Source organism: Mirounga leonina, unplaced genomic scaffold (genome assembly GCF_011800145.1).
Source record: "Mirounga leonina isolate KUSES-001 unplaced genomic scaffold, KU_Mleo_1.0 Mir_175, whole genome shotgun sequence".
Lineage (NCBI taxonomy): Eukaryota > Metazoa > Chordata > Mammalia > Carnivora > Phocidae > Mirounga > Mirounga leonina.
This window is the reverse complement of record NW_023270453.1, coordinates 7,482,467-7,508,595: the sequence shown is the minus strand read 5'-3', so window position 1 is coordinate 7,508,595 and position 26,129 is coordinate 7,482,467. Positions and strand designations below refer to the sequence as shown.

Sequence of the window (26,129 nt, the reverse complement as noted above, 5' to 3'; positions counted from 1 at the left end):
AAAGCATTGAGGAACTCAAAGAGCTTTTGTTTACACGTGATATATCTGTCAATATAGAAATTAAAACGAAGACATTTTAAAGATATTTAACCTCTGATAACATGAATTCACCCATTATATGTTGACATACATAGTATCTTTTTATGTAAAAGACTATATTTCCCCCCCAAAAAAGTAGTGAGAAGAGTGGCATTGTTTTTACAGTTTTATAAATCTGTTTCATGTCTGTCTTCATAGGAGACAGCTAGATTCTCATTTCTGCTTCTGTATTCAAACTGTCACAGTGCCCCAGGTCATGTAGCCTCTGGAAAACTCAACTATGCACACATGGGCGAATGAGAGTTAAAAAGGCAAATAATATTTTAGTATTTTCCCCAAAATGGCTTTTTTAAACTACCTGAAAAGGTCTCAGGAATTCCCGGGGGTTCCCCAGATCATACTTTGAGAACTGCTTTTCCTGCTCTCCCCATACTGCCCAGAGATCCATCCGGAGCTGGGAGTGCCATTTTGGTGGCAGGATGACACTGGAATTATGGAATTACTAGTCAACTTTCTTCTCCCCACTTTTACAGAGATAGGTCTCCCTGAAACTTGTAGAGGAAGAAATCCACTGCCAAACCTTGATCTAAAGACTTTTCCCCTCCATGGGCAGTTTTCAGTTTCTGAACACGCGTGTTAGCGGAAGTATCAGGCCTACACTGTTCATGTTTCAAGTCAAAGGCCCGGCCTCAGATTCCTCAGATAAAGAATTGTTGGAAGAACAAATGGGCTGTCTCCTTGTGGATTTTGGAGGCTCTCCCAAGTATTTTGCTGACAACAAATTTTGCAAGAATGTATTCCCAAACCGATGGCAGATAGACCCACTGTTAGCAATTACATGTGAGACAAGTGGGGTTTTTTTAAAAAATATATATAATTATCTATAAAAACTGTAGATTGGCAGTTCTTGAGGCTGCTGATACAGGAAGACAACATTCTAAGAGTTTGATTTCATCTTCTTTGGGGCCACCTGTGATCTTTTTATTGGCTTGCAGTGCAGCCTGGGCCCAGAAATTGTACCTATAAAGTATTTTTTTATATAAAAATAGGCTCTATTCAAGCTTTTATAGATACAATTTCTGTGCCCAGGAGCCACTGTAAGCCAGTAAAATACACAAATGGTTCAACATGCGTGTTTCATCACTTAACACTTATGTGTTGAATAAATTAATGCCGGATCATTCTCATCTTCCTTAGACAGGTCAGCAGAAGCAGGTCCCTGCTTATGAAGTGTGGAGGTGTTCCAGGAGACAGAAGTGGTTTGCCTTCTTGTGAATTTTGTTCCAGAGCTCATTCAGCTCCGAGGCCCAGGTCCATGCCTTTGTCTCTGGAGATGTGTATACAGACGCTTGATTCTTCCAAGAGGACTGAGTGTGAACATTCTGCAAAACCTTCCCCAATAATCCAAGCCTACAAATGGCCTTCCTGTTCTAACTTCCCAGGTCAGTGACTGAGGGGCCAGCATCTGGCCCATTGTCACCATTGTACTCTGTCATGCTTTTCTCCTATCTCGCCTGGGTTTCCTTCCTTCAGTGAAGTTTTTGGAAAGCAGATGCTTGACAGATGCTTCTTTTATTTTCTCTACAAAGCCTGGAACTGGGTGTAGGATCACTGTGGCCAGTGCTGGGGACTAGAAGTTTAAGCAAGTAGCTACAAGAAGTGGCCCAGACAAAATGGCCCAGAGTTGCTGCACCTTGAGAATAGGGACAATTCTGCCCATCCTCGCGTCCCTCCATTCACTGCCCACCTCCGATTGGCGGAAAAGACCACCACCCGCCTTCTTGGGGGCTCCCTGGGTGGACCCATCTCTCTCCATTTCCACCCACCGCCTCCTCCCAAGTGTGATCCTCACAGGGGCAGGGGTGTGTGTGGCTCGCTTAGCAGAGTCAGAATCAAAGAAACCCCAGTCCGACACCACCCCCTAAAAACGGAAAAGTAATCCAAATCACTGCACATCCAATGCAATAATGTATGCAGAGCTGGGCTTTAATACTCAAGACCTGCACAAATGTCCATGGCGTCACCTGCAGACTCCACTTAGCAGGATGGAAACCCTCCACCTAGGGCCTTCGGACTGTGAGACTCAAGCTGGGTCTCGCCTGTCAGGGGAAGGGCGCAGAGAACCCCAGGTGTTGTGGGGAGGATTAGACGAGGCCACGCTTAGCTGACAGTTTGGCACAAAACCACAAGCAAGTTTTAAAAACAAAACACACACACAGAGAATTCACTACCAAAGGCTCTTGTGAGTTTTGTTAAACTAACATTTCTCAAGGAGAGCCCCAGCTGTGGGGTAGTGAGCTGGGGTTCAACAACAGACACCAGAGAAATTGAAACGGAGCAGTTTACTACTTGGGGGTCCACAGCACGCCTGGGGGTGCCACGCGGGGGTCAAGTCCAGGTGCACGCATAGCGAGCCGCAGAACCGACAGCACAGGCCTCCGTTAGGGCGAGCGGGGGGAGGGCGTTGGCGGTCCCAGGCTAAGGCCTGATTGGTCAATTCAAACAACGAAAAAGCGGGGTTTGGGTAAGGTTCACGGGGGTCTCAGCTAAGGGGCGCACAAGGGGAAGGCTCCGGGAGGCTGATAGGGGGGTCGCATGGAACTTACCCTCACCTGTGACGTCCAGGGCACGCGCTCACGCTCACGCTCACGGGGAGGCTGGTGTCTGTTCAAGGGCTGCAGGCTGCTGACCCCACAGTGGATGCCGAGGCACTATGATAGAGGGGCTTAGCTAAATCCTCCACAGCTCTTAGAAAGAAACCTCCCCAAAGCCAAAAACAAAAGATAATCCGCTCTCTGGGATATTCCACCCATAGAGTACAAAAAGCCTTCCCAACATTCTCACCCTCCCTCCAGTGAATCCAATCACCATAGCTATGCACCTGTCTGCAAATCACTAACACGCCCCAGACCCTACTCCCCGGATTCTGCTCCTCCGCTCCTTCTCCGTCCCCAGCAGGCTTTCAGCTTTTTCCAAAGCGCAATCAGGCTGGTAAAGCCCCTTCCCGGCCTCCCCCTCCCCACCACCTACCCGCAAGGCGTGAGCCTGGTGGCCAAATGGAAATGTGTCACAGCTGGGAAAGACAGCCGCCTGTCCGCCCCCCAACTCAAGCTGCCCCCATCCCTGGCCGCCTGGACAAGTTCCCACCTTTCCTGGGACCCTCATTACATACATCAGGCTGTGTGACAGTGTCCCCTGGCTCTTGGATGTTCTTTTTTTTTTCCTTTGTGTTTCAGTTGGGATCATTTCTTTTTTTTTTTCTTTTTTTTTTTAAGATTTTATTTATTTATTTGAGACAGAGAGCACATGAGAGGGGGGAGGGTCAGAGGGAGAAGCAGGCTCCCTGCCAAGCAGGGAGCCTGATGCCGGACTTGATCCAGGGACTCGATCCAGGGACTCCAGGATCATGACCTGAGCCGAAGGCAGTCGCTTAACCAACTGAGCCACCCAGGCGCCCCAGTTGGGATCATTTCTATTGAGCACCTTCAGGCTCACGGAATTTGTCCTCAGCTGCGCTGGGTCTCCTGATGTTGCGGGGATTTCTCATTGTTAGTGCCGCTTGTGTCTAGAATTTCCATTTGACCCTTTGGCTCTCATCCAAGTCTGATGCTGTTTATTGCTTTGCTCTCAACAATGGAATTATTTTCTGCTTTCCCGTGGGTCTGATAATTTTTTATTTTGAAAGCCAGGTATCACGCATAAAACAAAGATGGAAGGAAATAATTTTACCCCTGGGTTTGTGCGCATCTCTTCTGCTGGGCCCTGTGCAGAGCTGAGCCCATCTAGACTGGACAGGGCAGTCACTGAGAGTACTCCAGGGCAACACCAGCTTCCAAGTCCCTGGTGTCACTGTGTGCCCAGCATGGAGTCCAGGCTGCTAGAGTATTTTCTCAATTGTCCAGTCTTTCTAGTGCCTCATGGAACAGGCCCCACTGCCAGGCAGCTGGTCACTGGTGTCCGTGTTAGCCTCCGGGGTAACATGGGGAGTTCTTGGATGTCCCAGACAGGGGTGAGCTTTGATCCTAGGCAGGCCCTTCATGCCTGGGCCTTGTGGGTGCGCGCGCCTTTCTCAGTGCCTGCCCCTTCTCATTTCTGGGGTTGGTCTTGGGCGGAAGTTCCCTGCCCCTTCCCAGAAGTAGTGTTGGTATCCTTGTATGTCCAAGCCCTCTCTCCACTCCTTCCTCGAGGGTAGAAGGTTAATGCTTCACCCTCTGCAGCCGTGTGTCTTTGCCTGCGCCCAGGGAGAAAAGGTTGGCTGCCTCTCCTCCAGCAAGTTGAGGCTTTTGCCTGTGGGAGGGAAGGGCCTGGGCAGGGGCGGGGTCAGCACCCATCTCAAGGTCACAGCCCATTTCCTGCTGCCCACCAGCTCCACAGACCACACGGGGCTCCTTCTGGCCCCCTGCCTCGCTCCCAGTCTTTCTCGTGAACTCCTACTGGAGGCTGCAAGTTGCTGTGAGTCCATCTGACACACAGCCCCTCACTTGATCTCCAGCACTGGAACATTTTAGCTGATTTCTTCTGGAATGTACAGCACACGCCCCTTCCTCCGGTGCTTTTCCTCCATGAGCCTGCGTACACATTCCACTTCTCCCTTTAGGGGCCTGCCCCTCCTTGGTATTTGGTTTCCAGTTTGCCTTGCAAACTCAGCCAAGTTCAAGGAAAGTTAGGATTTTGTAGTTTGTCAGGCTTTTTTTTTTTCTCATTGGTAGGGACTGAGTAGCATTCCTCCATCCCAGGCAGAAGCAGGAATCCCCTCTTAGACACTCTGTCCTCCTCCACTCCATTTCCCACACTACCCAGAGGGATAAAAGTCATGACACATCTCGCCTTCAATCCTTTTGGTGGCTTCCTGTCCCTCTTAGGACAGCCAAAATCCCTTAGGAGGCCTAGACGTGGCCCCTGCCTACCCCCTCCACTTTAATTTGTCCCAATTCCCTCTTCGCTCTCCAAACGGCAGCTGTTAGCCTGTGCTTGTTCTATTCCCCCTTCCCCTGCTGCCTCTCTCCTTTTGCCAGCCTTGTCCCTATTCATTTGGATCTCAGAGTCCACTCCATTTCCCCAGGGAGACCTTGCTTGCCCCCCAACCCCCGCCATCATGCTCACAGATCACCCTGACCCTGGCGGCACTTGGCGCCTCTAGTTGCCTCCCAGCCAAATGCCTAAGTTACAGAAGTAATGAGATTGTTTGTTTATCCGCATGTCCCCAGTGTTGAACCCAGCACCCAGCACCCAGCTCAGTGAATACTAAATGCTGTTGTGACCACTGAGAACTGGGCGGAACCAACCCCGGGCCCTGCTTGCGTGAACCTGCTTTTGCTCTGCCCGTGACAACCATCTGCTGACCACGGAGAGCTGGGAAATAGGGCGACGTTTCTGGGGAATGACAGTGCAAGGTACTGGCTGGTACCAGCCTCACCCGGAGTTGGAATTGGGTGTCCAGGCGCCATTGTGCTTCCACCTGCATTGTTCTAGAAGTCAGATGACCTTAGAAAATGGCCTGGCCCACAGCAAGTCTCAGACAGGTACTGACAGGGACAGGTACCACTAGTTAAAAAAAAAAAAAGGTCTGTATTGCTGGAAATAGCAAAAGGGAAAGCAGTGAGGATGCACCACATTTCCTTTAAGTGAAGTTATTAACCGGGAGAGGCTCCGAGGTGTTGTGTATGGAAAGTTACTCACCGGCTCTTTTCAGTTTCCTGCTCTGATATGCCATCTGAGGCTGTTCCTTCTTGCGGTTCAACATGTTTTGTTGGATCTAAAAATGTAGCAAAGGTGAAATTGTTTTGATGGTTTGGGGTATTTTGAGAGATTTGTTTGATGATTTTCAGCTAATATCAACTAGCTGTCACTGCAACAAGTGGAAATTTGGCCCAGGTTTTATTTAGCGTAAATGGAGAGCGGTCAGTCGCGTGGGAAGTGAGAGAATGCACCTAATACCATTGTGTCCTGATGGGTCTTGGAGAAATTAAAAATACAGGACGTACAGAACATGAGACCTTAGAAGTAATTCTACCACCGGTGTCAGCTTTAGAAAAACAGTATCTGGAAGTAAATCTTTTTGTTGGTGGTGTTAAGCATCATTTGTTGTTAAATGTAATTTTGGTTATTTTTAGCCTGGAAAGATGTAACTGGTGGAAGTTTTGATTTTCATGCACTCCCAGGAAATTACTTTTATCTTACGGAAACTTCCGATGAGACCTTCATCAAGAACTACGTAACCGAGTGTCTAGAACTATTGATACTTGCCTATTTTTAGAGATTTTTCCTTTCAGTTTGAAGAGGGTCCAAAGTGATTATATGATACTCTTTTTAATTTTTTAGTAGTTCATTAGTTTTTTTCAGAGGTTGTGAAATTATTCTTTTGCTACTACCGGGCTGATGTGTGACACATAAATGTATTTCTTCACAGAGCGCTTATGGATCCAGAGACAGAAGACAACAAAGGAGTAAAGAATACTTCCGGCAGGGTCCTTTATCTTCCTATCAGAATCTCATTTGAGTCTTATCTGTGGGAAGTTTGTCAACAAAACTTCTGCTTGGTAAATTATCCATTTTTTCCCTTAATTATTTTAACAGTGGAAATGAGAACCAGGGAAGATGCTAGAAAACAAATTGTTCCATCAGCACATGGTGGTGCAAAGCTTGATCCAATCTTTGAAATTAGGGTCATCCCCTTTAATGAGAAAATGTAACCTACTGCTTTATTAAAATAAGATAGTCCTGAGCCATCATTGGTGCCTCGACTGAGTGGGCAAGTCCTCAGAATGCCCCTAAGCCCGGGCCCCCTCCTCACGAGCTTCTCCAACACAGGGCCTGGTGGCTCTGTGGGTGCTGCTCCTGTCCCCCGACCCTGGCAGTGACTGACTAGGGCCAATGGGAGTCCTCCCATGGACAGCCAGTCTGGCGTCTGGCCCCTGGTGTGTGGAGGGGCCCAGCACAAATGCCATGCCTGACAGGATGCCTCAGCCTTGCTCTGTGACAGTTTGCAGTTGACATAAGGAGAAAGCAGAACAGTTGGGAAAAACAGGAGCTAAAAGGGGAAAAAGCAGAAGTCGTGAAAATTCGCTGAGTCCAAATAAGGCAGAACACTACAAATGGGATTCACAGTCGCCGGTCGATAGGAATGAAGGGGCACCGCCCCCTTGGAGCTGCATGGCTCCTGCAGTCTCTGGTGAGTCCCAAACTGTGTTTGGCTCTTGGAATCCTGGTGCTGATTTCCTATGTCCCGTGGGATCTTCACAATAAACTCCACTACTTGGTGTCACTGATGTCTCTTCCTTAAGGCTTAAAGTACTTAACACAGCAATATATATTAAGGTTAAATTTTAAAGCATCTATTTGTTTATGATCACGTAAGATGGGTTCATGTTTGTGTTAAGATTTTAAAATCCTATACATAGAATCTTTGATTGAGCAAAATGCATACAGGACACGTTTTACAGAATTTATCATTCCTTTCTAACAAAGGGCAAATCATATGAAAAATTCATTGTGGGAGGAGTTAGAATTCATGCAATCAACTTGGGCTAAAAATAGGCTGAAGGAAATTATGATACATGTTTAGTACCTGCTGTGCTTTACCCTTTGGTGTGACACCATTTCCAGGGCTCCCTTATAGAAGCATGGGCACAAAAGTAATTTGATTTGTGATTATTCATTTGAAAAGTTTTTAGTTAATATGGTCCACAACGGGAATCACATGGTGTAGCCAATGGCAGACTTTTGGGGTGGGCCTTCTCACCTGCCTCTCCACCCGGTAGAGGTGAAGTCCACGTGGGAAGAGCTCTGAGAGCTTCCAAGCTCTCCATTGAAGAAGCAGCCCTGTCGTTGCTGACGTCTCCCTTTTCTTGCATTTGGATGTTGACTTCATCATGGCAGACTCCCGAAAATCTTCAGGTAAGACTTAGTAAAGATGAGAACCATCTTTATGTTCTAAAATTTTCCAGAATAGGAATCAAGCTAGATTCGTTTTTCATGAAACTTTTTATTTGGAGATAACTGTAGATTCACATAATACAGAACTACCCACTATGATATTCCAGACTCTGCATTTTCACTCCAATAAAAATGAATGTAAGAGCACAGTAGTTGTATGTTTTATTATCACTAGATACTACATTTAATTTTTCTGTCTTAAATGTAAAAATTTAAAGAAAAATAATTGAAAGATGGCTTTTTTCTTTCTTTGAATAGTTGTGGACTCGTAAGTTTATTTTTAAAATTTTTAGTTTATTTGTTGTTAGGTTTTATATAATGTATGCTTTAAATTGAAGGGTAGGATAATTAGTTACCTCAATTATCAATTCTCAATTATCTGAAGAATCATTCAATTCTTACAACCCTGTGAGACTGATTTTTCCCCTCTACTCTATAGATGAGGCTTAGCAAGGTTAAGTAATTTGTCTCAGGTCACCTACTAAAGAATTACAGAGTATGGACTGGAACCAGGTATGCTTATGATTTCCAAGGCCCCAAGCCAGTGAGAATCCCAAAATTACATAGTGCAACAAAGGAAGAACCTTGTTATTGGTTCTTAATAAACTGTTTTGATCATATACCAATAATACTAACTCACTGTAGAAAAACAGATAAGCCAAAAAAAAAATTGTAAATGTTTTGTGACATACTACCAGAGCAATACTTTTTTAAAAATCCTCTGGTTTTAGCAAGTAAAATTTCATTAAATACATAGTTTCAGCATACCTCTAATTAAGGATTACAATTCATGTTAACAGCAAACATACTCATGACATGAAAAGAGTTAACAGTGCATTTCTTCCTTAGATGTTAAGAAATGATACCATTATGAAGGCTTCAAAAGAAAAACTTTCTCATAGATGAACTTTAAATTCCATATTTTTCTATCAGCTTTTTTGCTTTAGAAATATAGGCACTCATGGCATCTTCCTTCAACCGCCCTAGAAAGACACAAACAGATTATCTCACTGACTGATGTATTGGGAAATTAAGAAAGTTTATTTCACTTATTTAAGAATTAACAACCTTTTTGGAGGTTCCATGCTTCCCATTTAGCCTTGCCTTTTAAATCTAACATTCCTGGACACTCTGCCAAAAGAAGGATAGACATATTTTCAAGTTTACTTTTTACTCGATGCTTTTATAAACATTGTTCAGATGAAATGTATTTTTAAAAATATGATTTTAAAAATATTATTAATATATTAATAATATATGTTACATTTTAATATATATAGACATATATACACACACACACACACACACAATACCAATATTAATGTCTCCAACTACAGATTGTTTGTAGAGCCCATAGAGTTCTTTCAGTTCTTCATCATCTGGTCTTGTTTTCAGCTTCCTCACATCTTCTGCAATCCTATCAAAATCAGCCTAGAACAAAAGGAAGAAAAGGCAAACGGTGCATTCACTAACTTTCAACAGGCTCATCTAATTTAGGGGTATTTACCACCAAACAGTGGCAACACAAAAAGAAAGAGGAAGGTTTCAAACAGAACTATTACTGGTCTGATTCTACCAGAATTATCCTAATTATTTTAATTTATGGATACCTCTCCTGGTACATACCTGATATTCAGACAAGATATGGAGAACTACATAAAACTGTTATAAGTGAAAATTCCTTTTTTTTTTTTTAGTAGGCTCGCATGGAGCCCAATGTAGGGTTGAATCCACGACCCTGAGATTAAGACCTGGGCTGAGATCAAGAGTTGGATGCTTAACTGACTGAGCCACCCAGGCACCCTAATACTGAAATTTCTCAATACTGAAAATTTTAAAACTTTAAAAATTTTTTAAAATTTTTAAAACTGAAAAAGACATAAATAAATGCAAGATATTCTATGCTCATGAATTGGAAGAAATATTATTGTTTAAATGTCCATACTACCTAAAGCTATCTACCGATTCATTGCAATCAATCCTTATCAACATTCTAATGGCATATTTTACAGAAGTAGAAAAAACAATCTTAAAGTTTGTATAGAGCCACAAAAGACCCTGAACAGCCAAAACAACTTTTTTTTTAAAGATTTTATTTATTTATTTGAGAGAGAGAATGAGATAGAGCGAGCATGAGAGGGGGGAGGGTCAGAGGGAGAAGCAGACTCCCTGCTGAGCAGGGAGCCCGATGCGGGACTCGATCCAGGGACTCCAGGATCATGACGTGAGCCGAAGGCAGTCGCTTAACCAACTGAGCCACCCAGGCGCCCCAGCCAAAACAATCTTGAGAAAGAATAACAAAGCTGGAGTCATGCTGTGTCCCAATTTCCAACTATATTACAAAGTTATACTAATCAAAACGGTATGGTATTGACCTAAAAACAAACAGATCAATGAAACAGAATAGAGAGCCCAGAAATAAAAGCATGCGTATATGGTCGATTAATTAATGACAAAGGAGCCAAGAATGTAGAATGGGGAAAGGTGAGTCATTAAACAAATGGTTCTGGGACAACCTGACAGCTACAGACAAAAGACCAAAACTGGACCACAAGCTGACACTACGCACAAAACCCAGCTCAAAGGATTTAATGTAAGGTCAAGTAAGACCTTTTGTTTAGATCTTGAATGTAAGACCTAAGACCACAAAACTCCTCGATAGAAAACAGAAGGGATAAGCTCCTGGACACTGGTCTCAGCTATGACTGTTTGGATCTGACACCAAGAGCAAAGGCTACACAAACAAAAATAAAGAAGTGAGACTCCATTGAACTAGAAAGCTTCTGCACAGTAAAGAAAAGCATCAACAAAATGAAAAGGAAACCTATGGAATGGGAGAAAATATTTGCAAATCATTTATCTTTAAAAAGTGGTTAATATCCAAAATATATAAAGAACTTATACCACTCAGGAGCAAAAAGAAAAAAAACCAATTAAAAAATGGGCAAAGGAACTAAATAGACATTTTTCCCAAAGACATACAAATGGAGGCGGTTTGATGCTGCCTGGGCCATGGTGCAGCTCCAGCCTTGTACCTCCCACACCCCTGCATCAGTGATGGTGGAGGAGGGCCAGCATGCCTGGGGGAGGGGAGGAGGGAGAGGTCTTGCCTGGGTGGGGTTCAGGGGGTGGGGAGGAGAAGGCAGAGCACCACCTATTGGTCCGGCAGCCCCCCAATGCCTGTCAGGGAGGAGCTGACTGACCAGCACCCAGGAAGAAGCACAAAGGGGAGCAGCAGGTTGGGGAGAAAGCACTCTTGAAGAAGACGAGCTGTCCATCCCTCAAAGAAAACTCCTTCCAGATTACATTCTGGAGAAGTTAACTACAGTTGGACAGACTAACATAATGACATCATCAGAAAATTTGAAAGAAACTCATTTGCAGAAGAAAAATGAAGAATGTGAAAAAGGAAGTGATTCCAAGAAAGCTGGAAAAAGGTACAAAAAGTACAGTCTATGGGCCAGAATAAAAGCCACTTGGCTCTAAGGCTAGAAGATCAAGATCTGAGAGATTCAAGGCAATAAGCAACGAAAGCCTTTAGAGAGAATTCTTTATATGGTTCCAGAAGCAACAGAACTACTGTAAATAAGTTCCTATGTCTTGAAAATAAGAGGTTACCAGGGAAAAGGGCCACCACCCAGTTTCTGAATAATGCTTGGGGAACTCAGAAAAAAAAAAAAAATGCCAAGAGGTTTAAAAGACAGTGGCTGGTCAGAAACATGAAAAATTCTAAGAAGTAAATCAAAGCTAAATGAAAAATGAGAACTTGTATGTATAGAGCTTATTCAGTTTAAAGAATTATTTTTTTCTGAAAAAATCCAATAAATCATTTATAAATTAAAATAAATAAAGAGGGTGCCTGGGTGGCTCAGTTGGTTGAGCAACTGCCTTCGGCTCAGGTCATGATCCTGGAGTCCCGGGATCGAGTCCCACATCGGGCTCCCTGCTCAGCAGGGAGTCTGCTTCTCCCTCTGACCCTCCCTGCTCTCATGCTCTCTCTCTTATTCTCTCTCTCAAATAAATAAATAAAATCTTTAAAAATAAATAAATAAATAAAGACATACAAATGCCATGTGATTCAGCAATTCCACCTCTGGGTATATATCCAAAGGAAGCAAAGTCCCTACCTCACAGTGATGCTGGCACCCCCATGTTCACTGCATCATTCTTTACAACAGTTAAGACATGGAAATTACAACCTAAGTGCCCGATGATGGATGGATAAAGAAAATATGGTATATATAAACATGCACACACATAATGGAATATTGTTCAGCCATAAAAAGGAAGGAGATCCTGCCATTTGCAGCAACATGGATGGACCTTGAGAGCATTATGTGAGGTGAAGTAAGTCACACAGAGACAGACAAATACTGTAGGACCTCACTTACATGTGGAATCTAAAATAACTACACTTAGAAAAACAGAGGATAGATTGGCAGTTGCCAGAGGTGGGTGAAGGGTGGGGGAAATGGGTGAATGTGGTCAAAAGGAGGGGGAAAAAATCTATCAAGAGAAATTTTAATACATATTTCTTTTTATTTTTTTTTAAAGATTTATTGATTTATTTGAGGCAGGGGGCAGAGGGGAAGAGAGAGAGAGGAAGAGAATCCCAAGCAGACTCCCTGCTGAGCATGGAGCCCGACAAGGGGCTGGAACCCACAACCTGGAGATCACAACCTGAGCAGAAACTAAAAGTCAGATGCTCAACTGACTGAGCCATCCAGGTGCCCCTACACATTTCTTTTTATAAGTTAAAAGCATATAAATTCCACAAATTGGAATATTCCACACAAAGGAATGTCTATGTGCTCCCAGGACTTTAAGATTTTATTTTTTATTTCTTTGAGTTATCGCTACCCCCAACGTGGGGTTCAAACGCAGAATCCTGAGATCAAGAGTTGTATGCTCCACTAAACCAGCCTCCTATGTGCTCCTAGCTTTATCCCTTCTCTTTTAACCTCTTTGTTTACCTAAAAAGGGCTTTGGTGACTACTTCCTTAATATAATTTTTCTATTCTTTTTTTAAAAATACACTGTATTTTACTTTGTGTTATTTAAATCAGGGAGAGGCAGGAAATGTCACCAGCCTGGGTATCAAACAAGAGAAGCTCAAGGAGACATTCTATACCCCCATCCTCCATTGTCTTTCTCCAGTGCATAGCTCCCTTTGATCCAAAGTCCTAGTAGAGAAAGTGGATAGCCCCACTGTCCCGTCAGAACCCCAGGGAGCTCAGCAGAGTTGCGGGATCAAGTTTCCATCCAGCGCCAGAGACAGGACAGTGGCACAGCTATAGCAGTTGTCTGGTGATGAACAGACATCACTTGTAAATCAGAGACCTGGCTCTCCAACCTAAATAACCTTGAAAAGGGCCCGGGGGTCTAAGAAGCATGGGTGCATGTGACAAGGGTCACACACCATGCCTCACCTTTCTGAGTGTCCTTCTAGGAAGTTGTCAACTGCTTCAAACAATGTCAGGGTTAAGAACACAGGTTCTAGGGGCGCCTGGGTGGCTCAGTCAGTTGAGCATCCTGAGATGGTGTAGGCTTGTAGACCCCTTGCAGGCCAGGGTCATTTGAGGACTGCACTGAGGTTAAGGATGGCCAGGCAGGCCTAGGCCAGGAGGAGAAAATGTTCTCTTCCCCTTATCTCATGTTGCAAGTCCTAAATGCCTGGATCAGCAGGAAGTGGCTCTTGCCTCGCTTAAAGTGTGTCTTTCTAATCAGAAGTGTTCTTTCTAAAGACAAAGAACATGTTGTCTCCAAAGGAAGGATGGCTAAGAGAATTCTTTATTCTGCAAGCATAAACAGGATGTATTTTGTTCTTATTGCATTTTGTGTATATTTCACTTCACAGATGTTGGCTTGATACATTGTTATGTTTATCTGATCTCTGCGAGTATATAGCTATGTGAGAAATAAACGGCAGTATGCAGTTGCAAGTGCTGCCTTTGCTCTGCATCCCCTGTGTCCTGGTGATTTCGTAGACCCTTACCCAGGGACCCCAACGCACTAGACGTTGACAATTGGCGCCCGAACAGGGACCCTGAAGGACGTTCAGGAAGGGTGAGTAACTTAAGTACAGGGTGGTGGGACAAGAAACTTCTACTCCTTATGTTCGAATGCTGAAGCATTCACTTGCTGTCTATGGTATTACTGTCGCTTCTAATGATACTGAGCTGTGTTTGAAGGTTTTTCAGCAGGTTATGGCTATGACGGAAGAGTCTAAGAAACCCTCTAGGAAGCCCTCTGCTCCGCCTTTGCCGTCTGTACCAGCTCTTTCTTCTAAAAATCCTTTCCTTTCTACTGCTTTAGCTGAGCTTGATGCGCTAGAGGATAGCGATGATGAGGGTGGCGCAGCTAATTCTGTCTTTGCTTTTCCTGTTATTAGGCCTCCCCCGGTCCAGGGAATGGCACAAGCACCATATTATGAAGGAATAGGTATAGAAGATATTGGTCGCTTGAAAAAGGCAGTGTCTTTATATGGATCACAATCACATTATGTTAAGGAGCTAGTTAATGGTCTAGCTCGACATTATAACAATTTTTCTCCTGAGGACTGGAGGGTCCTCTGTCAGGCTCTTTTAAAGGAGCCTGAGTATCTGCAGTGGCAGATGTGGTTTTCTGAACTTTGTATGTATGTACATGTGGTAATAGATACATATTCTCAATTTATATGGGCCACAGCACAAAGTGGTGAAACCACACAGCATGTCATCTTCCATCTTCTAGAAACTTTTGCTGTGATGGGTTTACCATCTATTATTAAAACAGATAATGGACCTGCATATAGCAGTAAAAAATTTCAAACTTTCTGTAAACAATATGGTATAATGCACAAAACAGGCATTGAGTATAATCCTCAAGGGCAAGCTATTGTAGAACGTGTGCATAGTACCTTAAAGTTACAAATTAAAAAATTAAAAAGGAGGAAAAAGGATCATATCTTAGCATTCACTCAATCAAATGCACGTTCTATTTTGCAACAAGCTCTGTTCGCATTAAATTTCTTGAATCTTCCGCAGGGAGATATCCTCTCCTGTGCAGAGAAACAGTTCATAGAGGGAGAGGTCGCTCCCCCTCCATTAAATGAACATATATGGCTTAAACCGACTGCAGATGCAGAATGGCAACCGGGGCTATTGCTTTGCAGAGGGAAGGGTTATGCTTATGTCTCCACAGAGGATGGACAGACCTGTTCCTGGCTGCCCTACGCGATGGATCCGGTCGAGGGCCAATTCGAACGGCACCGTATCCCACCAGGCCGAGAATCCAGACCATGAACTTCTGTTACAGGCCATGGCACATCTGAATTTGGGAGGACGACGTCGCCGTCGGCAGATATTTGCTACTGCTTTGCCGACTTGGGGGCAAATTAAAAAGCTTAGTGGGGAAGGGCAAAAAATCCTGCAGCGAACGGGGAAGGCTTGTACGCCTGAAAATCTATTTTTGGCTATGTGTGCCTTGCTTACTGTATCAGATGCCGCTGCGTTGGCCAATTTACTTCTTAAGCAACTTGAGGGACTAGATCCAAAAGGTATTATTCAGAGTTTGGGGCATACTGCCGGAGGAATGGGATTTGTATTGTTGATTGTTATCTTATGCTTTATGCTGTTGCATTTTTGCTATCTAAAGCCTTCCCAGAATTCTATGGCCATCCTTTGGAGGGCACTTTTATTAAAACAAAAGAAGAAAGAGGGAATTGAGATGGTGTAGGCTTGTAGGCCCCTTGCAGGCCAGGGTCATTTGAGGACTGCACTGAGGTTAAGGTCGGCCAGGCAGGCCTAGGCCAGGAGGAGAAAATGTTCTCTTCCCTTTATCTCATGTTGCAAGTCCTAAATGCCTGGATCAGCAGGAAGTGGCTTTTGCCTCGCTTAAAGTGTGTCTTTCTAATCAGAAGTGTTCTTTCTAAAGACAAAGAACATGTTGTCTCCAAAGGAAGGATGGCTAAGAGAATTCTTTATTCTGCAAGCATAAACAGGATGTATTTTGTTCTTATTGCATTTCGTGTATATTTCACTTCACAGATGTTGGCTTGATACATTGTTATGTTTATCTGATCTCTGCGAGTATATAGCTATGTGAGAAATAAACGGCAGTATGCAGTTGCAAGTGCTGCCTTTGCTCTGCATCCCCTGTGTCCTGGTGATTTCGTAGACCCTTACCCAGGGACCCCAACGCCCTAGACGTTGACAAGCATCCCATTCTCAATTTTGCCTCAGGTCCTGATCTCAGGGGCGTGAGATGGAGCCCCATATCAGGCGCAGCACGGAGTCTGCTTGAGATTCTCTCTCTCTCCCTCTGCCTTTCCCTCTGCTCATATGCGCGCGCTCTCTCTCTAAATTAAAAAAAAAAAGAAAAAATAAATAAAAAAAGAATGCAGGCTCTAGAGCCAGACTGCCTTGATTAGAATCTCAGCTTCATCACTTAAGAGCTGTGTATCCTTGGGCAAGTTATTTAACTTGTGTCTGTTTTCTCGGCCAGAATATAGGACAATAATACCATCTATCCGCCAGGTTGTAAAGAAGATTTAAATAGGTTAACACGTGTAAAATATTTAAAATAGTGCCTGGGACATGGTGAATGTTTAATAAAGGTTACCATTATTATTTTAAGTCTTTTTGGGAAAAAAAACTAATCCTAGAAAAAAAGTGGAAAAAAAAGTACTCATAATGACACAAAAAACACTTTGACTTAACAAATACAAAATTGTTTTTATACACTCAGCTTTGTAAGTTACGTAGAAAAAATAAAGACTAGCAAGAAATATACTAAAATATGAAAACAATAATTGCCTCTGATTATTGGTAAGTTCTCTGGGTTTTTCATGCTTTCTGTACTCTCCAAATGTTCTATAGTGTGCACATATTGTGCCTGTAGTAAGGATAAAATGAAAATGCTCCCTAAGTGCCCAGGGCTTTCTCAGGGCAGGGCTCTTCAGAGAGGTGTAGGGATCTTCCCCTTCAGATTTATCAGCGTCTCAGTTCATCTGCTTGCTGTGAGGTCTTGCACCCTTCTCCAGTGACAGCAACTCAATTCCTCTTGGCAAGCCAAGCCTCGAGGAGAATCCTAAGGCTTCTCAACAACCATACTAGGTCCCTGCCTTCCAGAAGGAATTTCTGGGACATTGTTCTTCATATACGGGGTGGGGGCGGAGGGTGGGGCATGGAACCGTGTGACAACCTAATGAAAGTCTTGGACACTCTCCACAAGAGGTCACCCTGACAGGGTTTCACACACAACTTCAGAGATCCCTATTCTTTTTCCCTTCCAGGGTACAGAAGCCTGTTCCAGAGCAGGGGCCAAGATCATTCTTTCCATCCAGCATGCCCTTTTGTGGTGCCACAACTTGATACATTCCTGCTCCATGATGTGGTTCCAATGTACCCTCCTCTATGGGGCCTTTCCCAGTTCAACCACGATGAGCTCTAGGGGAAAGAACACTGGCCTCACATCAGGATCTTGGGTTTGAATTCTAGCTTTGAGACACAATGCCATGGGATGTTATGCAAGCAACAAAACTGCTTTGAGATTCAGCCTCAGGCAAAAAAATGATACTATCAACTTCAGTGAGAAGGTGTTAAGATTAAATCCCACTAAGAACAGATATATTCTTGGGGCGCCTGAGTGGCTCAGTCGTTAAGCGTCTGCCTTCGGCTCAGGTCATGATCCCAGGGTCCTGGGATCGAGCCCTACATCGGGCTCCCTGCTAGGCGGGGAGCCTGCTTCTCCCTCTCTCACTCCCCCTGCTTCTGTTCCCTCTCTAGCTGTTTCTCTCTCTGTCAAATAAATAAATAAATAATCTTTAAAAAAAAAAAAAAAAAGAACAGATATATTCTTGATTTCGTTCTGTTGACTCTGCCCACCCAGAGCTCATCACTCGGCTTACACTACTTAACAGATGTATTGAACACCTGTGGTGCACCAGGCCTTTGCTAGGCAGACAGGGATGAACAAGGCAGCCGGCGCTCAAGGAGCTCAGCTCTGGGGGGAGATGAGCAGGTCAACAATGATCGTGAGAGACTTGCTCCAGTGGAGGAGCTGTGGGCCCTCTGGGGATGCAGAGGCAGGGGTGTCAGCAGGTGGGGAAGCAGCTTTCCCAGTGGAGATGGCGCTTAGCTAAGCCCGAGGGGACAGCATCTGTTGGATGGACAGGAGCATGGAAGGGTGTTCCAGGTGGCATGGACAGCATATATTAGGGCTCAACAGGAAAGCCGGGTGGGACTGGATTTGTTCCCCATACATGCGTAACAGAGGCAGGCGTAAGTATTCATGCCTTACAGAGGGCACTGGTAGGCAGTACCAGCCCCTCTGAGTCCTTGGTGAATAAATGAATGAGTGAGTGAATATTAGGCGGGTCTGAAAACTATCAGAGATGAGAAACAGCTTTAAATGTACAGTTGTTTACACTTAATTTCAAAGCATTCTGAGTCAAAGGGGTAGTTTAGTAATATCCCTGTGCCACTGTGGAGCTGGGCTCATTGCTTTTGGTGAGGAATTTCAGCCTTTGCTAGCTCATTCTTCTAGCACTGGGGCCTCGGTGTCCTGCTTGCATGCATGTGTACATCATCTCCCTCAGAAGGCCTCTCCCCAGACTCTCTCCTGTTCATGTTTTCATAAGGCCCTCTGACCACACCTGGTGTAGCAGTGACCCCAGTGTCCCCACCAACACTCACAGGGGGTGCATCCTGCTTTCCTGGAGCTGGAACCCTCAACCCTCTTACCACCTAGGAGTACTGACCACCCTAGCCTCTGGTAAATTTGCTTTACGATTTCATCACAGCTGAAAATAGCCTCTGAAGGTGACTCACCTAATCTAGTTTTACTTTCTGCAGCCAAAGAACATGGTCATCCCACAATACAACGCTGACAAAACCTTTTCTTTTTTAAGATTTATTTATTTATTTTAGAGAGAGAGTGTGTGTAAGTGGGGTGAGGGGTAGAAGGAGAGGGGGAGAGAGAATCTCAAGCAGACTCCACGGTGAGCGCGGAGCCCAATGTGAGGCTTGATCTCACAACCCTGAGATCATGACCTGAGCTGAAACCAAGAGTCGGACGCTCAACCAACTGAGCCACCCAGGTGCCCTGACAAAGCCTTTTTGAGCAATCATTTCCCATTGAGGAGCTGAATTAGGAAGATCATAAATTCTCACACTGCATGGTTCTTTAGTCATACAAACATGCATGGAGGGAAAGGGGTTAATTATTTGCCCATTGTAAAATCGTGAATCCCCAAGACTCAAAAAGATGTAGCTTCTTGAAGAAGCAGTCCGCCTTTGAGCATCATCTTCTAAAAAAGAAATACATCTAGTTTACCTGGCACTCAGCTTTGCTAAAAGTTTTGCTACTGAAGTAAACATATTGTAAGTTTAAAATAAAGTTTGGAGGTTATAGCTGAATTAGAAATCCCATTTGTTTGCCAAATAAAACAAAATACTAAGCTAAAAAGGAATACAGTTTTAATATTGAAAGGTTTGATTATTTTGAGGAAAGCTCAATATGAATTATTTGTCCTACATAAGCGAAAAATATCTAAATGTGCAAGGACACACTTTCCTTATTGGGTACTTACTACATGCCAGGCACTGTTTTACTTGGTTTATCCATGTAGCTCATTTAATCTTGACAGTCCCTTTCCTCCATTTTTGGATGAGAAAATAGGCACAGAGAGGTTAAGCAACCACATCACAGGCTAAGAAGGGGTGAGGTTTGGATCTGCACCTGGCCGACTCTGGAGTATGTGCCTTTAGTCACCATAACATACTGCTTAAAGAATCCTTAAGGGGGGGCACCTGGGTGGCTCAGTGGGTTAAGACGCCCAACTCTTGATTTTGGCTCAGGTAGTGATCTCAGGGTCCTGGCATCCAGCCCCACCTGGGGCTCTGTGCTGGGCGTAGAGCCTGCTTGAGGATTCTCTCTCTGCCCCTCCCTCCCTCCAAAATAAAAATAAATCAAAAAAAAAAAAAAAAGAACCCTTAAAGAAGTGAGCCATGCTCATTCTGTGAAATTGTATGCAGGTATTTTTTCAAATTTTATTTTAGAAGAATATTTAATGATGAAAAATGCTCCTAATATAGTGATAGGTACAGGAACAAAACTGTATATACTTAAGAGTATAATCGAATCAGGGGCGCCTGAGTGGCTCAGTCTGTTAAGCGTCTGCCTTTGGCTCAGGTCATGATCCCAGCGTCCTGGGATGGAGCCCTGAATCGGGCTCCCTACTCAGCAGGAAGCCTGCTTCTCCCTCTCCCACTCCCCCTGCTTGTGTTCCCTCTCTCGCTGTGTCTCTCTCTGTCAAATAAATAAATCTTAAACAAAAAAGAGTATAATCGAATCAGTGTGTGTATATACACACATATGCACATGCATGTACATATGCATGCACATGCATGTGCAAGCACACACAGGCACATATATACACACACATTTTTCACACATACAAGAATGTAATCCCTCATGTTAGCAGTGGTTATCACCTGGGTGAAGGAATTCCTAATGGTTTTTACTTACTTTATATTTGTTCTCTTTCCCCAAAGTTCCCACCCTGAACATATATTTTTCAGCATATCAGCAAAACTACTATTTTGTAGTTTTACAGATCTCTGCTGTTCAGAGAAACACTTGCCTTACCAAGGAGCGAGGGGGCGCGGGTGGGACCCCAGCCGCCCTCGCCTCCCTCTCCCAGATGGAAAGAGCGGGCGGAGCAGGGCCGCCCGGTGTCCGCCCTCCCCGGGGCCAGCGCTTACTTTGCGAGTAACCAATCCCCGGGGTTCACAAGTGTTGCCATAGGGAGCCCCGCCCGGCTCGCCGTCAACAGATGGCACCGGTGCGGTCCCCACTGCAATAAGCGGGTGCTCGCGATGGGGGTGGGAGGGTCTGCGGGGTCACTCCGGACAACTCCGGGGGGGTGGGACTGGGGGCGCGAGGACTGCGGGCGACAGCTGTCCCAGACTCCAGTTCCGAGTCGCCCGCCACCCAGGGGCGTCACGCCTGCCCCAAGCCCCACTCGAGCGCTTCCCTCTGAGGAAGCCCTCTTGGGCGGCCTCTGCACCCTTCGACTCACCTGCAAAGAAGACATGGTGACAGCACTCAGCCACTGCCGCACTCCTGAGGCACCGGTCCCCTAGCGCCCGGGCGGCGGGCCTCCTTAAATCGAGGCGCGCCTCCGCCCGCCGGCTCCCATTGGCTGCGCTGTTGGTCCGGCCGGTTTCCATTGGCCACCAGTACTATGGGGCGGGGCCTAGCAGTGAGTGGCACCTGCCCTGACCTCTGCGCCCGCCCGCGTCCCAAGCGGCGCGCCAGGGTTGTGAGCCGCCAGCGCTGCTGCAACTGGAAAGGCGAGGAGCAGGGAATTTAAATGAGTTCCTCTCCGCTCTTGGCTCGCTCCCCAGTTCTTTCTCAAGAGGTTGTTTGCAGGACATCGGGAAATCTCCCTAGGGCACGGACCTCAGTGGGGATTCCTTTTGGTATATATCTCCCTCTGCCCTCTCGTAATTCCTAGAAACCTGGATGGCAGTTTTTTGAGAACTCTCAAGCCTCCTCTCGTATCTCTAGGCACACTTCATCAGGAATGACAAAGGCGTCTTCTCTTTAAAAAGCAAAAACACATTCTGAACACGTGCTGCAACCCCCCTAACTAGCTCTCGGTTATTGTAAAGGCACAGAAGCACGCACCTATTCAGTTTGACCCCATTCTCCAGGGCAACAAATCCAATGTCACTGCAAGTCTGCAGGCACACAGAATGGGGTTGTGATTCACATTTGATTAAGTTTTCAAAGAACTGAAACAGCATTTCCTGGTCATAGGAGGAGTTCATTTCCGACTCTTTTAAGAAGAAACCTTCGTGGAGCGGAATGACTGGAAGAACTGACAAATTCAGGGTTTAGAGAGCTATCGATCTGAAACGTCTAACATAACAATGCAAGTGGTGGAGACGAAAGGACCCAAAACATTTTAGCCTGTTTTTGCATAAAACTACATTTAAAAAATATTTGCTTGGGGCGCCTGGGTGGCTCAGTCATTAAGCGTCTGCCTTCCGCTCAGGTCATGATCCCAGGAACCTGGGATCGATCCCCGCGTCTGGCTCCCTGCTCAGCGGGAAGCCTGCTTCTCCCTCTCCCACTCCCCCTGCTTGTGTTCCCTCTCTGGCTGTCTCTCTCTATCAAATAAATAAATAAAATCTTTAAAAAAAATTTGCTTTACCTTTTCATGTAAATCCCTTGGTTTTTAAATCTCAAAAACACTTTCATGGTATAATCAATGAATTTTTAAGTAAAAGACAAAAAGCAAATGTTAGCAAAATCTACTGGCCAGGACTTTTTAGTTTTCAAATTTGCAGGTGATGGGAAATACACTGTGGGGTACAAAGGCAAATGGCAACTTCAGAACAGTGAGTGCTTTCTCTGCTGAGGAAGCCCTAACAGTGTTTCAGTAGGGAAATACTGGGGGCAAACTCCAGTACTGAGGTGTATTTAGAGCTGAGACATTTGGGCATTACAGTCATTATAAGAAATCAGGAAAAGGGGAAAGGGTAGGTACACTGTGCTCTGTTTTATTCTCTAAGTCTAGAATGTTCTTCTAAGAACTCTTTTCAAAGTGTGTTCTTCTCTTGAGTTGCCCTCCCATAAACAGAGGCTAGAGCCATGGTGTCTTGTTCCACGGAACAAAAAGAGAGAAGAGACAATTGAAATACTGATGTCTTCTGCCCAGTGATAATAATATATCAGGTACAGTAAAAACTCAGCTTTCCTTTGGGAGTGAGTCAATTTGGACAATCAAGTTCCCTTTTTTTTTTTTTTTTTACTATTTATTAAGTATTGATTACAAACCAATATACATACATCCATATATTTAAAATTCTAAAAATAATGGGCACATTTATGAACCTACCACCAGTTTAAGAAATAGAACACTACCTTTACCTTTGTGACTCTCCTGATTCCATTCCATCCTATCCTCCTTATTCATTCTTTCATTCATTCAAATAGTTATTGAGGGCCTAATATGAGCAAGGCACTGTTCTAGGTTCTTGAAAAACATTAGTCAACAGAATAAACAAGATCCTTATCCTTGCATTACATTCTGGTAGGGGGTCACAGACAATAACACATATGATAAGCAGATTATATAGTCTATTAAAAGGAGGTAATGTTATTATTTTTTTTAAATATTGTATTTATTTATTTGACAGAGACACAGTGAGAGAGGGAACACAAGCAGGGGGAGTGAGAGAGGGAGAAGCAGGCTTCCCGTGAGCAGGGAGCCCGATGCGGGGCTCGATGCGGAGCTCGATGCGGAGCTCGATCCCAGGACCCCAGGATCATGATCTGAGCCGAAGGCAGACGCTTAATGACTGAGCCACCCAGGCGCCCCATATGGATTTACTTCTAAGTAACTTTATAATTTTTTATTATGTTAGATTAAATGTTTTTAAAAATTTCCTTGTTTGTCCTTTTGTAACTGGTACAGAGAAAGGGGATTGATTTTTGTATGTTGACTCTTTATCCAGCAGTCTTGATAAATCTTTTATTTTTCAGTAAATTATTTTGGGTTTCCTATTTAGCAAACAATAGTCTATGAATAATGACAGTTTCATTTTGTCCTTTCCAATCCTCAGATCTTTCTTTTCTTTGCTTTTCTGCAGTAGCTGGGAACTGAGTATAATAATGAATAGGGCAAGTAGTATATGATTCCTTAAAGGTAATGCTTCCAGAGTTTCACCATCAAATGTGGTATGTTCACTGCAGCTCGCTTATTTCAGTGGATATATATGTGTAGTATGTTTCTTCCTATTTGTAGTTTGGCAAAATTTGTTTTCATGAATGGATGTAGAATTTCATCAAAAGCTTTTTTTAAACATCTATTGGGATGATCATATGTGTCTTTAATCTTGTATTTTAATTTTTTTAGATTTTATTTATTTAATTGAGAGAGAGAGCATGAGCAAGAGAAAACATGAATGGGGGGTGGATAGAGGGAGAGGGAGAAGCAGACTCCCTGCTGAGCAGGGAGCCTGACATGGGGCTCGATCCCAGGATCCTGGGATTACAACCTAAGCTGAAGGCAGACAACCAACTGATGAGCCACCCAGGCACCCCTTGAATTGTTTTTTGGGGGGTTCAAACTCACAACACCAAGATCAAGAGTTGCATGCTCTATGGACTGATCCAGCCAGGTGCCCTATGGGCTTTTTTGTTTGTTTATTTTTGCTTTTTGTTGTGGAGTTGTAGTTTTTATATATTCTGAATATTAATCCCTTATCATATATGATTTGCAAATATTTTCTCTCATTCTGTGGGTTTTCTTTTCACTCTTTTGATAGTGTCCTTTGATGTACACAAGATTTTATTTTATAATTTTTTTAAGTAGGCTCTATGTCCAACATGGAGCCCAATATGGGGCTTAAACTCACCACTGTGAGATCAAGACCTGAGCTGAGATCAAGAGCCAGGCGCTCAACCAACTGAGCCATCCAGGTACCCCAAAAAGTTTTAATTTTGATGCAGATCCAATTTATCTATTTTTTCTTTTGCTGTCTGTGCTTTTGTTGTCATATCCAAGATATCATTACCAAATGCAATGTCATGAAGATTTTCCCCTACGTTTTAAGAGTTTCAGTTTTAGCCCTTAAGTTTAAATCTTTGATCCACTTCGAGTTAATTTTTTTTAAGATTTATTTATTTATTTTGGAGAGAGAGAGCAAGCACACAAGCAGGAGGGGCAGAGGGAGAGAGAGAATCTTAAGCAGATTCTGTGCTGAGCACAGAGCCTGATGCAGGGCGTGATCTCACAACCCTGAGATCATGACCCTGAGATCACGACTTAAGCCAAAACTGAGAGTTGGATGCTTAACTGACTGCCATCCAAGTGCCCCACTTTGAGTTAATTTTTGTATGGGATATAAGTAAGGGTTCAACTTCATTCATATGCATGTGGATATCCAGTTTTCCCAGCACCGTTTTTTGGAAAAAAACCTTCTTCCCCATTAAATTGTCTTGGTCTCCTTGTCAAAAATTAATTGACCATATATGTAGAGTTTATTTCTGGGCTCTCTATTCCACTGTCTGTCTTTATGCCAATACCACACTGTTTTGATTATTGTAGATTTGTAGTAAGTTTTTAATATCAGGAAGTGTGAGTCCTTCAATTTTGTTCTCCATTTCCAAGATTGTTTTGGCTATTCAGAGGTTCCTTGAGATCCAGTATGAATTTTAGGGTGGGTTTTTCTAATTCAGCAAAAACAGCCATTGGGATTTTAATAGGGATTGCATTGAATCTTTTTTCCCACAGTGCTTTTCATCACCTAATATACTATATATTTTACTTTCTTTGTTTTACTGTCCGTCTCCTCCATTAGAACTTTGGTTCACTGCTTTATCCCTAACTTAGAATTCAATAAATACTGTTATCTGTTGACAAAAGGAAGGAAGGAAACATTCTTATGTATCTAGCATCTGGCACATTGCTTGACATAAAAGATGCTCAATAAAAACCTGTGAATAAAGTAAAATGCTATTTATATTTTTCACCTAATACATAGTTATAGACATATATACATATTTCTACATTAAAAGTGCTTCTCAATCATTTGTTCTCATATTGCTTCAGAAAGAATTCTGTGATAATTTAATTCATATAAATTTCTATACTTTAATTCTAAAATTATAGGTTTATGTTTATGTATATGTATGGCATATTTTGAATAGTTATCTGCAGCTGACTTTATATCATATAGACACTTTATTTCCAAAATTACTGTTGCTGGCTCTTTAGGACCTATGGAAAATCTAAAGCCTAGCATCATACCACATTAGGCTTTTGCATGTAAAAATAAAACAAAACTCTAATAAATAGTCTACTTTAAAAAAAGGAGCGGGGGCGCCTGGGTGGCTCAGATGGTTAAGCGTCTGCCTTCAGCTCAGGTCATGATCCCAGGGTCCTGGGATCGAGTCCCACATTGGACTCCCTGCTCAGTGGGGAGTCTGCTTCTCCCTCTCCCTCTGCCTCTTCCCCTGCTTGTGCTGTCTCAAATGAATAAATAAAATCTTAAAAAAAAAATCCCAGCTTTGTGACCATTTGATGTAAGGTTTTTCAAATCTCTCCTTTATAATAGAAAGACAGCTCTCTGCCAAGGCCCCTGACAACCTTGCATGTA

At 43.7% G+C, this 26,129-nt stretch overlaps 1 protein-coding gene and 1 pseudogene across 3 annotated transcripts; one reads left to right on the top strand and one right to left on the bottom strand.

Moving 5' to 3' along the window:
* Window positions 1-579: 579 nt before the first annotated feature.
* Window positions 580-21,137, bottom strand: ACBD7 (acyl-CoA binding domain containing 7). Of its 3 annotated transcripts, none has more exons than XR_004682222.1 (7): window positions 21,038-21,137; window positions 9,288-9,405; window positions 9,043-9,105; window positions 8,841-8,957; window positions 7,781-7,971; window positions 5,719-5,794; window positions 580-2,750 (listed from the first exon to the last, which is right to left on the bottom strand). XR_004682222.1 is itself a non-coding variant. In XM_035021577.1 (4 exons), exons 1-4 carry the CDS (start codon window positions 21,050-21,052, stop codon window positions 8,884-8,886), a joined length of 270 nt encoding a protein of 89 aa, XP_034877468.1. In that variant the 5' UTR covers window positions 21,053-21,137; the 3' UTR covers window positions 8,004-8,883. The 3 variants fall into 3 exon arrangements, 1 of the variants encoding a protein (XP_034877468.1); XR_004682221.1 differs by having other exon boundaries at window positions 2,005-2,750; window positions 7,781-7,941; XM_035021577.1 differs by lacking the exons at window positions 580-2,750; window positions 5,719-5,794; window positions 7,781-7,971 and having other exon boundaries at window positions 8,004-8,957.
* LOC118021955 lies at window positions 10,449-11,714 on the top strand (annotated as a pseudogene).
* Window positions 21,138-26,129: the final 4,992 nt, after the last annotated feature.

Bases quoted from the DNA above. Each gene is read 5' to 3' on its own strand.
- ACBD7 (XM_035021577.1), bottom strand. The intron at 9,106-9,287 runs GTATTGTGTGTG...TTCTTTTGGCAG, and splicing joins AGTTGGAGACATTAATATTG to AGTGTCCAGGAATGTTAGAT. The intron at 8,958-9,042 runs GTTGTTAATTCT...GTGTCTTTCTAG, and splicing joins AGCATGGAACCTCCAAAAAG to GGCGGTTGAAGGAAGATGCC.